We start from the raw sequence: 12,715 nt of genomic DNA on the forward strand, positions 1-12,715 counted from the left end.
AGACAGATTCAAAAGGACAAAAGCTGTATGAGTCCAATTATGTAAGGAGCTTCGAACAGTCAGATTCATAGAGACAGAAAGGAGAACAGTGGTTTCCAGGGGCTGAAGAGAGAGCTGTGGAAAGTTGGGGCTTAGTGAGGACAGAGTTTCCATACAGTATGATGAAAAAGTTCTGGAGATAGATGGCAGTAATGGTTGTACATCCATGTGAGTGTACTTAAAGCCACTGAACTATACATTTTAAAACAGTTAAAATGGTAAATTTTATGTTACGTCTAGTTTGCAACTAGAAAAAAAAAAGGTGTGTGTGTGTACACATTCTCTCACATCTTGAGAGAAGCCCCAGGCTTTCTCTATGCATTTGCCTCTGTTTTCTAGAACAAGTGACTAATTATCTGGAGATCCAAGAAAAACACTCCTATCTCAGCCTGAGTTTCCTTGGTCTCTACTGAGAGGTCTCTACTTCTCTCCCAGACACAGTGTCTAATGAGTTCCCTGGGGTTGATGCCTGGGGAGGCTGTCTAGCTCCTTGGGATGAGGTCACATACAGGACAGTCAGATGCCTCTGAGCCCACACCTTCTCCCTTAACATCTGATGGAACCTGAAGCAGTAAGGTGGTGTATAGCCGGGGATGACAGAAAGGCTCATGACTCCAGTGCCTGGGGCTACATTGAGGAGTCACCTCTCTGGAGGAAGAAGAAACATGGCCACTCAGGAGCTGACAACCTCATCTCTAGACTGAGGCAACAATCACACATGCCCCAACATTACCCAACATTGCCGGTCTTGATACCTCTCATCAGAATCTGGGGTTCCTTCCTTTTCCTGGCCTATGAGCATTCTTTCTTTGCTCCAAGCCCTCCATTCCTCTAGACATCAAGACCACCAAGGCCAGGGAAAAGGTGCTTGGATCCTCCAAAACCCACTCTGGAGGTCACCATCCCTTACCTGAGTAAGTAAATGGTATCCTCAACCATACCCAACCTTGAGTGCTTCTAACGTGGAGTGCCAGAAACTTACTAACACATTCATTTTTACAGAGAAGTGAAATGAGTTGTCCAATTACATGCAACACATTAATGCCATAGGTAGGACTACAAGCCAGGTCATGTGACCATTACTTACCACCCTGCCTCCATTACATTATCTCTTTGTCTCAAACTCTTCCACATGCCTCTGCTTCCCTTCTCCATTCACAAAAAAAAAAAAAAAAAAAAAAAAAGGAAGGATTTGCTATGAATGGTAAGACTCCAAGCAAAGGAATGGACCCTTTCAGAGGAACAGTGTAGCTGCATGGATGCTGAGGGGTAAGATTCCAGGCTCTGTCATCCCAGCCTGGATGCTGAGGGGTAAAAGTCCAGGCTCTGTCATCCCAGCCTGGCTTCACAGTGTTCCCTAAAGCCAGTCCTGCACTAAAGAGAACCCACATCAGTGGCCTTACCCCAACTTCAGAGCAACATGGGACATATGCTGTGGGAAAGGCTAAAACAGGAGAAAGGTAAGGAAGGAGAAAATTCCTAAGACCTGTCACACCAGCTCTGCTGTGAACTCATAGTACAGTATTAAATGACCAACTTCCATGTGCTACATATACACAATGAAATATTACACAGCCATAAAAAGAATGAGATCTTGCCATTTGTGACATGAATGGACCTAGAGGAGATTATGCTAAGTGAAATAAATCAGACCCCAATAAATCTGAAATAAATCAGAACCCAACCCAGTCAGACAGAAAAAGACAAATACCACATGATTTCACTTATATGTGGAATCTAAAAAGCAAAACAAACAAACAAACAAACAAAAAAGCAGAAACAGGGGCGCCTGGGTGGCGCAGTCGGTTAAGCGTCTGACTTCAGCCAGGTCACGATCTTGCGGTCCGTGAGTTCAAGCCCCGTGTCGGGCTCTGGGCTGATGGCTCAGAGCCTGGAGCCTGTTTCCGATTCTGTGTCTCCCTCTCTCTCTGCCCCTCCCCCGTTCATGCTCTGTCTCTCTCTGTCCCAAAAAATAAATAAATGTTGAAAAAAAATTAAAAAAAAAAAAAGCAGAAACAGCAAACAAAGTGGCAATTACCAGAGGGGAGGGGAGCAGGAGGCAGAGGAAAATGGGTGATACAGGCTTCCAGTTATGGAATGAATAAGTCATGAGAACGAAAGGTACAGCATAGGGAACATAGTCAATGGTATTGTAACAGCAATGTAATTGGTGACAAATGGTAGCTACACTGACCGCGAGCATAGCACGGTGTACAGAGTTGTGGAATCACAAAGTTGCACACTTAAAACTAATGTAACATTGTGTGTCAACTATACTTCAATACAATAAATACACAAATTACATGACCAACTTCCTTCTTTAGGTCTTAATTGGCCCTTTGCAAATGGATCATGTAAATTAGAATTTCAATCTTTTGCTTCTTTAAAATTTTGTTTTACTTTTTTTTTTTTTGAGAGACAGAGCATGAGTGGGGGAGGGGCAGAGAGAGAGGGAGACACAGAATCCGAAGCAGGCTCCAGGCTCTGAGCTGTCAGCACAGAGCCCGATGCCGGGCTCAAACCCACAGACTGTGAGATCATGACCTGAGCCAAAGTCAGACGCTCAACCTACTGAGTCACTCAGGCGCCCCTAGAATTTCAGTTTTGACACTCCTCTTTAGCACTGAGAGCTTGACTTCAAAAATACTGGTTTTTAAATCTGTAAAACACATGAAAGTAGAATTTTTCTGAGTAAAGAGGAAGATATTAGGACTCCTGAGCCCCTAATCCCACTCTACCTCGCTGGTGACATGTCTGTCACATAGGAGGGTCAGTCCCAGGATGGAGGAAGAGGGTGAGTGGAGATGCGAGAGAATTTGAGGCTGTGTCCTGGGGGTTGGCCAGAGGAAACAGAAGGTAGTTGATGTGGAAAAGTGAAGACTCAGGCAGACATGGCCACTGTCTTCCAACATCCGTAGGAAGACTTGGTGTCTCTTCACCTCTGTGTCCCCAGGACCTGCCATGACTGCCAGCACTCAGAAAGTGCTTACTGAGTGCTTAACAAATCAATAATTCCACAAGTAAAAGAAAAGCAAAATTGTGGTCACTTGTTATAACTGAAATCAGTAAAGAAAGAATATTGGAAGTGTGAGGTTCAGAATTCTTGATTCTTGACTTTAATACCAAAAATGCAATTTTTGCTCAGTATAACTCTATGGGTAAAAAATTAGAAGGCCAGGAAGTTCCCTGTCACTACAGGTATACAAGCTGGATGACTGCCGTCAGAGCTACTGCAAGTCTCTTGCCCTGGGTGGTGGTTTGGAAGGAATGATCTCTGATTTTTCTTCTGGTTCTGAGATTAGTCAGTTCTTCAGACACTTACTGAACATTGATTATGTGCCAGTTTCCTACAGCTTACATACACGAATCCATTAAATAATGTTGTTAAAGAGCAGAAATAATTATAGCTGGCATTTATCAGGGGTTTATTCTGTCTGACTTACACTACTAACTACATATGCATAATATATATGCACATTTACATATGCTATATATGCATATTATGAGAATCCTTATAACCACCTACAGGCGGATCCTATTATAATTACTGTTTCTAAACCAGAAAACTAAGGCTTAAAGGTTAAGCAGCTTGCCCAATCACTCTGCCAATATCTGGTGAGGCTAGTACTTGAAACCAGGACTGTCTGATCTCAGAGCCCTCAATTTAGCCACTAGGCTGGACTCAGTGGAGTTTGCAGTTGAACCCAACTCAGTCACACCCCAAGTGGCTTTGCGGTTGAGCGATCCCATAATACTCTCCTCAATCCCCTCTCTGCTCTCATTATTTTGCTTCCTTTTTTAAAAATTTTATTTTATTGTGGTAAGAACACTTAATATGAGATCTACCCTCAACAAATATTTAAGTATAAAATACCTTATTACTGACTATACATCCCCTGTTGTATAACAGATCTCTAGAGATTATTCATCCTGCTTAACTGAACCTTATGCCCATTGTAACTCCCCGGTGTCCCCTCCCCAGCCTCTGGACACCATGCCACTCTCCGATTCTATGGATTTGACTGTTTTAGATATGTCAGTGGAATTGTGAAGTTATTTGTCTTTCTGTGGCTGCCTTATTTCCCTGAGCATAATGAGCTTAACGTTCATCCACATTGTCGCCATCTGGCAGAATTTCCTTCTATTTTAAGGCTGAATAGGATTTCATTGTACATCTAGAACACATTCCACTCATCCATCAGTAGACATTTAAGTTGTTTCCACACCTTGGCCATTATAAATAATCCTGTAATGAACATAAAAGTGCTAATATCTTTTAAAAATAGTTATTTCATTTTCTTTGGATCTATACCAAGAAGAGAAATTGCTGTGAGCTTATGGTAATTCTATTTTTTATTTCTTGAGCAACCTCCATACAGGTTTTCCATAATGGCTGTACCAATTTACATTCCCACCAACAATGCAGAATGGTTCCCTTTCTCCACATCCTTGCCAACACTTGTTGTCTTTTGTTTCCTTGGTAACAGCCATCATAACAGGTATGGGGCGATACCTTATTACAGTTCTGGTTTGCATTTCTCTAGTGATGATTGACGTTGAGCATCTTTTCATATACCTGTTTGTCATTTGCATCTCCTTTGGGAAATGTCTATTCACATCCTTAACCCATTTTTTAACTGGGCTATTGGGTTTCTTACTATTGGGCTGTAGGAGTTCAATCACTTGCTTCTTAATTGGAAACTTCTCAGGCAAGGCCCTTGACCCTACCTGGCACATGCACCTACCCTATGACCATGCCCCCTTGCCTCTTCCTGGCCTTTTCTCCATTTCTCCCACTGTCTCAGCTCAGAAACAGCCTGCCTGGGAACTAAGAAGGATGCATAGAGATAATCATAGGAATGAGGGTGTCGTAGCAAACCAGTCTCTTGTCCCACATCAAAAAACCTTTGAGTAAGTCAAAAGTATTGGCTAAACAAAGGTCATCTGGCTTTGCTAAGATATTTGAAACCATTCTAGGTGACCTGGTTGTGGGAACCATAACTACTGCAGAAAAGACCTCACAAAGTAGGAAACCCACTGAAATCTCTGTCCCTTCTCATTCTCTGACCAGGAAATTCTAATGCTGCCTGTTTCACACCTCTCTAGAAGCTTTGATCTTGCTCTCCTTTCAGTGACCACCTCATCCATTTCACACACAGATACACACACACACACACACACACACACACACACACACACTTTCTCACTTTCTTTTGCCTTAACCAGGTACTATATATTAAATATGAGGATTACTGGGGTGCCTGAGTGGTTTAGTCGGTTAAGCATCCAACTTTGACTCAGGTCAAGACCTTGTTCGTGAGTTAGAGCCCCACATCGGGCTCTATGCTGACAGTTCAGAGCCTGAAGCCTGCTTTGGATTTTGTGTCTCCCTCTCTCTTCCTCTCCCTGCTCATGCTCTGCCTCTCTTTCTCTCAAAAATAAACATTAAAAAAGTATAAATATGAGAATTATTTTCCATTATTATATATTACTTTATGTTATATATTATTTATATAATTATCACTTATATAGCACCTGCTCATTTACAAAACACTTTTCAGATATGTTCCTTCATTTGATGCCCACAACATTTTGACAGAAATGGTGTTGTACTTCTCCCATTTTTCCATGAGAAAAATAAAGAAGGCACAAGATATTCAAAGGGGAACACCTGGTAAGTAACTACACCAGGACTAAAACCAAATCCTGGACTTTTTACACTAATTCTCCTGATCCAAAGAATCTGATGCTGGCACTTATACAACATACTCCATCATTCAAGGTGCTGTCAAAGCTGTCCATTCTGAGTTTATTCTGTTAGCAAATATATAACAGGCAGAGAGTTAATATAGCAGAATGGCAAAAAAACAAGACCCTGAGGCCAAACTGCTTGCTAGGCAAGGTGGACATTAGGAGTCCAAGGCCAGGAACATAGTGACTGACCAGGATTAAATTCTGGCTATTGGCCAGAATGACTTCATCCTGAGCGCAAGAGCAGGTAATTGACTTCTGATTATGTTTCACTGCAGCCGAGTCTCTGTCTTTATGTGGATAAGCAGGGCCACAATTCCTGCCAAACTGAGGTCCCGCTTTGTTCTTTCTGGACCTTGCTTCACTGCACCCATTTCAAGGATAAGAATCCAGTTCCTGAAGCCACATCAAAAATGCATACTCTCATCAATTATACCAGCCTTCATGGGAAGTTATAACAACTGGAGACTCCAAGCCAGTACACATGCCTAACATTCCTTTGTATTTTCTACTTGCAGGATAAAAATGTCAAGGGGAAACCAGAGTCACATCACAGAATTCCTCCTTCTGGGACTGACCAGTGACCCCAAATATCAGGAGTGGCTCTTTGCCAGCTTTCTGGCCATGTATCTGGTCAACGTGGCTGGCAACTCAGTCATCATTGCAGCCATCCGGGGGGACACCCGCCTCCACACCCCCATGTACTTCTTCCTCTCCAATCTGTCCCTGGTGGACATCTGCTTTACAAATGTCATCGTGCCACGGATGCTGGCAAACATGTTGAGCAAGACCAAGAAGATCCCCTTTGCCCAATGCCTCACACAGATGTATTTCTTTGTGACCTGTGCGATCACTGACAGCTTCCTCCTGGCTGCCATGGCTATTGACCGCTACATGGCCATCTGTAACCCACTGCATTACACCACGACCATGAGCCCCCAGCGCTGTCTCCTGCTGGTGACAGTGTCCTGGGTGCTGTCCCACCTTCACTCACTCACCCACACGATTCTCATGGCCCGCCTCTCCTTCTGTGGGCCCAACGTCATCCACCACTTCTTCTGTGACGTCCAGCCACTGCTGACGCTCTCCTGCTCTGACACCTCTGTCAATGAGCTTTTGGCCTTCACAGAGGGCTCCTTGGTGATCATGAGTCCCTTCATCTTGATCATTGTCTCTTACGTCCACATCACCCGTGCCGTTCTGAGGGTCCCTTCTCGAGGAGGCAGGCACAAGGTCTTCTCCACCTGTGGGTCCCACCTCACAGTTGTGGCACTCTTCTATGGGACTGCCATCTCTGTGTACATTCGCCCCTCATCCACCTACTCAGTGACAAAGGACAGTGTGGTCACTGTTATTTATACTGTGGTAATCCCCATGTTGAACCCTTTTATCTACAGTCTTAGGAACAAGGACATGAAACAAGCCTTGAGAAAGCTGACTAGGAGAAAGAAAGAGAATACTCATATTCTGCTACCCCTAGGAGTTTAATCATTGACTCAACAATTAAAGGTTAAGCACCTACTACCTGCAGATACTACGTTTAATTCTGTGAGGAAGGCAAAATACATCAATCATCTCTTCTGTCTCCAAGAGTATTTACAGTCTAGTTAGCAGAAAGGAAAAGACTGTTAAAAGCTTACTGTAATCAGAATGTCATACTTTTTCATATTATCAACCTTAATAAATTATAAAATAACTCCCCAACTCCCTTCTTCCTCGCTTTATCCCTTTTTTATAATCTTTTTTAAAAATTGTTTAAAGTTTATTTATTTTTGACCAAGAGAGTGCATGAGAGGAGGAGAGAGGCAGAGAGAGAGAGGGAGACAGAATCCGAAGCAAGCTCCATGCTCTGAGCTGTCAGCACAGAGCCTGACGTGGGCCTCAAACCCATGAACCACGAGATCATGACCGGAGCCGAAGTCGGATGTTTAACCAACTGAGCCACCCAGGTGCCCCTTTTTTCTACTCTTTAGTTCATGCATCTTATTATGTAAATTACCAGTGTAGACCAATATGTTTAACCATAAAGAGTAAGGAAGAAAAGCTTCTGAATGTATAGTTTCAACAGTTTAGGCATATGGTTTAATGATCCTACCAAATAAATCATTAATTCTACACTTGGTTCTCTTGGACCAATATAGATTTTCTTAGTAAGATATAGTATAAATATCAATATAATAAAGCTCATACTGCTCCATAGCTGTCTACTTAAGGGCTTAAGGGGGTAACAAACTAACCTGGAGTGGTAAAAAGGTCATAGAATTCTAAGACAAGAAACTTGAAATTAGGTCACAACTTGGTCTTCCTAGTTTTATGAAGAAGGCTGTCACTATCTCCAAGCCCCATTTTCCTCAGTGACAAAAATAAGCATCTGTGTGCAGTACATCCTGGAGAGGAGAGTCAGATCCAAAAATGGGTGACAAGAGTGTCCTCAAGGAGGGGTGATTTGGTGTGTATTGAGTCCAAGTAGAGTGAAGAAGGCATCCCTGTTGGGAGCCTGGATCTTTGGAGACACAGCTAATTACAGGACTGGGGCAGAGAAAGAATAAGATGATCCTGGAACATCTTGAGAAAGAAAGCAAGAAAGTGCCTAGAGAATGGTGGGAACATATCAAAAGAACACAGAAGCAATAAATTATATAACTCACTGAATAAAGTAAAAAAAACGGGAGTCTATACCAATATAGGTAAATGAACAGATGGGAAGAATTTTGGTGAGGAATGGGGTAGTTACATCATTTCATAAAATATGTATTTCTAACAAAGAGGAAAAGTAACTTCACAGAGAAGTCTGGCAGAACCACTTTAATCCAGTAATCAGAATGAATATCAATAGTAATGGGACAATTCAAAATCCTGTACCCCCTGATAGGGTGCAATGACTAGAATCAAGTGTCACTTCTATGATATTCCTGCCAACAATGGATAGCCCAAATCTAGTCATAAGGAAATGAAAAATAAACCAAATTGAGGGATATTCTAGAAAACAAGTACCCCATAATATTCAAAGATGTCAAGTGTGTGAAAGTTAAGGAAAGTTTGTGGGATTATTCCAGCCTAGGGGAAACAAGTTAAATGTAATATAGGATTCTGAACTGGATATTTTTATTATTCCTTTTGCTATGGAGACATTATTGGGACAAGCAGTGAAACTTGACATGGTAGATATGGTAATGTATTAATGTTAATTTCCTGATTTCAATTTTATTGTGACTATGGAGGAGAATGTCTCTGTTTGTAGGAAATACATACTAAATTATTTGAGGGAGAAAGGTCAGGTTTTGTGCCATAATGGCATTTTTCTGTAATCTGGAGACTGTTTCAAAATTTTAGACATTTTTTTTTTTTTAGTTTCAGCTGTAGAAGTTAGTGATTCATCACTTACATACAATACCCAGTGCTCATCACAAGTGTCCTTCTTAATATCTATCATCTATTTAACCCATCCCCCCACCCACCACCCCTCCATCAACCCTCAGTTTGTTCTCTGTAGATTAGAGTCTGTTTCCTGGTTTGCATCTCTTTTTTTTCTCCTATGTTCATCTGTTTTGTTTCTTAAATTTCCCATATGAGTGAAATCATGTGATATTTGTCTTTCTCTGACTAACTTATTTTGCTTAGCATAATACTCTCTAGCTCTATCCACATCATTGCAAATGACAAGATTTCATTCTTTTTTATCACTGAGTAATATTCCACTGTGTGTGTATGTATATATATACATACATACATACATATATATATATATATATATGTATATATATACATATATGTATATACCATTTCTTCTCTTTCCATTTATCAATCTATGGACATTTGGGCTCTTTCCATACTTTGGCTATTGTTGATAATGCTGCTATAAACACTGGGGTATATGTGTTCCTTCTCATAAGTATTTTTTTATCCTTTGGGTAAATACCTACTATTGCAACTGTGGATCATAAGGTAGTTCTACTTTTAACTTTTGGAGGAATCTTCATACTGTTTTCCAGAGTGGTTGCACCAGTTTGCATTCCCACCAATAGTGTAAGAGGATTCCCCTTTCTCCTCATCCTTGCCAACACCTGTTGTTTCCTGTGTTGTTAATTTTAGCCATTCTGACAGGTGTGAAGTGATATCTCATTATAGTTTTGATTTACATTTCCCTGATGAATGACGTTGCACACTTTTTCATTTGTCTGTTGGCCATCTGTATGTCTTCTTTGGAAAAATGTCTATTCATGTCTTCTGCCCATTTATAAACTGGAATGTTTGTTTTTGGTGTTGAGTTTGATAAGTTCTTTATATATTTTGGATACTAACCCTTTATCAGATATGTCATTTGAAAATATCTTCTCTCATTCAATAGTCTGTTTTGTTGATGGTTCCTTCATTGTACAGAAGATTTTTATTTTGACTTACTCCTAATAGTTTATTTTTGCTTTTGTTTCCCTTGCCTCAGGAGACATATCTAGTAAGAAGTTGCTACAGCTTTGAAGAATTCTTTAAGCTGCTAAATAATTTCAATATCATAAGAACCTCAAACTTAGTGACCATTTCTGAAGAAAATGAAATATTGAAATATGGGAGTGCCTTGATGGCTCAGTTGGTTACGGATCCAACTCTTGGTTTTGGCTCAGGTCATGATCTCACAGTTCATGAGATTTAACCCCACATCGGGCTCCAAGCTGACAGTGTGGAGCCTACTTGAGATTCTCTCTCTCTCCCTCTCTCTCTCTCTTTTCCTCCCCTTCCCCCACTTGCACTCTCTCTCTCTTTCAAAATAAATAAACTTAAAAAATGTTAAAATACAAATTATCACTGTCATAAAAATGTATTTCCATGAAGTAAAGGTGTGGTAGATATTTTATAACAAATTATTGTATCCTACTACCTTGTATAGTAATCAAACTTTGTTATTTTAAAATATCATTTATTTATTTACATAGTGTGTTGGATTGACTACTGTCAACCCACCACTCTAGAACTACATTTCCCAGAATTCCTTTCTCTCTATGGTTCTGGGATAGTTTGCCAAAAAAGGAACTTATATCATATTTGGAACACAGAAGTGAAGTGCAAGACATTATTCCCTGGAGACAGATACAGCCAAATGTGTGGACAGAGTAAGAATTTATAATAGCTCCTGAAAAAAATTCATGAAACCACCTGCTTTGCAACTGCAAATTAAGACACTTTGTGGAAACTTCTCAGATATTCTCAAGAGTTATGGCATCTTCTAGGCAAGCCTTTGAGAACCCTCTGCTTTAGAATGTCAAAAACAAAATAACAAGCCCCAAATGGAGCTGTTTATTCTAAGCCCTGTGCCATCAAATTTGGGTTTGACTTCATTATGGTTTTGGCTCTCCCGGAAATGGAATCTTAAACCAATCAATCAGGAGTCACCTGATCAGCACTAGGTCAGTAATCCTATAGAAAGATCCCTGCCATCCCCTAAAAGAAAGTGACTTTGCAATAATCAACCCACTTTTTTCTTTTTCTCCTGAAGTATAGCTGACATAAAATGTTATATTAGTTTCACCTTTTTGTCTAGTATAACTTCCTGATTCCCACTCCCTTCTGGCCTATGAAAGTCTTTCAATTTGTACAACTCCTCAGAGCTTCTTTCCATCTGCTAGATTGAATGCTACCCAACTTTAATTGACTTTTGCTCAAATTTAAATTTTTAATATATCTCAGTTTATATTTTTAAGTTTTTATTTAAATTCCAGTTAGTTAAGATAGGTGCAGCCACTCTGGAAAACAGTATGGAGGTTCCTCAAAAAGTTAAAAATAGAACTACCCTACGATCCAGCAATTGCATTACCAGGTATTTACCCAAAGAATACAAAAATACTATTTCAAAGGGATACATGCACCCCGATGTTTATAGCAGCATTATCTACAATAGCCAAATTATGGAAGCAGCCCAAGTGTCCTTCAACTGATGAATGGATAAAGAAGATATGGTGTATGTGTGTGTGTGTGTGTGTGTGTATAATGGAAATAATTCAGCCATAAAAAAGAATGAAATCTTGCCATTTGCAAAGACATGGATGGAACAGAGTGTAATGTTAAGTGAAATGAGTCACAGAAAGACAAATACCATATGATTTCACTTATATGTCTTAGTTTATTTTTAACAAGTGCTTCTGGCCAACATCTTCAGTGTCAGTCTCCTTTACCTCTAGTAGAAGCTTCTCTGACCTTTGTTCCTCTCATTCTTTAAAGAATTCTATATGTCCCAAATGCTATATTAAACTTATTATATGAGGAACATAGAATACCATGTTTTTCTAACTGGTTGATACACATTTTAGTACCAAAGATGGCTCCAAAGAAAGAGAGACTTAAATAAGAGAATCTAGAATTAATTAAATAAGAGAATCTAGAATCCAATCTGCTTAGATTTGAAAGTAGTAATGACCTTGCCAGTGGAAAATGGGACACTGTCAACCCATGGAATGCACTACAAACAATGTTATGATCACCTGGGAGACCAAGAAGCCTTAGCAATAGAATGCTAGAATGGAAAGAAAGAGTATAAAAAGAGTGGGGTGTACTGGCTGCTTCAGATTATAGCAGAGAACTTTGAGAAAGAACATGGCAAGCTCAACAATTTACACTTCAAACTCAAGACATGAGTAAAAAGCTAAAAGCTTTTATGATTCCATGAAAAAAAAAATCCCTTCTTACTTCTGTCACAGGACCCAGATTAATAAAAAGCAAACCTATGGGGCACCTGGGTGGCTCAGTCAGTTAAGCATCTAACTCTTGGTTTCAGCTCAGGTTTGTGAGTTTGAACAGCATGGAGCCTGCTTGGGATTCATTCATTCATTCATTCTCTCTCTCTCTCTCTCTCTCTCTCTCTCTCTCCCTCCCTCCCTCCCTCCCTCCCTCTCTGTCTCTCCCCTGCTCACACTCTCTCTCTCTCTAAAAATAGATA

The 12,715-nt window shown here is 40.4% G+C and overlaps 1 protein-coding gene across 1 annotated transcript; it reads left to right on the forward strand.

Annotated features, from left to right (window-relative positions):
* The first annotated feature begins 6,315 nt into the window (after positions 1-6,315).
* Positions 6,316-7,295, forward strand: LOC122475381 (olfactory receptor 1L4-like). The gene has a single exon (XM_043567308.1). It carries the CDS (start codon positions 6,316-6,318, stop codon positions 7,276-7,278), a length of 963 nt encoding a protein of 320 aa, XP_043423243.1. The 3' UTR covers positions 7,279-7,295.
* Positions 7,296-12,715: the final 5,420 nt, after the last annotated feature.

This window comes from Prionailurus bengalensis, chromosome D4, assembly GCF_016509475.1.
Source record: "Prionailurus bengalensis isolate Pbe53 chromosome D4, Fcat_Pben_1.1_paternal_pri, whole genome shotgun sequence".
NCBI classification, from domain to species: domain Eukaryota; kingdom Metazoa; phylum Chordata; class Mammalia; order Carnivora; family Felidae; genus Prionailurus; species Prionailurus bengalensis.

Bases quoted from the DNA above. Each gene is read 5' to 3' on its own strand.
- LOC122475381 (XM_043567308.1), top strand. From the start codon at position 6,316: ATGTCAAGGGGAAACCAGAGTCACATCACAGAATTCCTCCTTCTGGGA.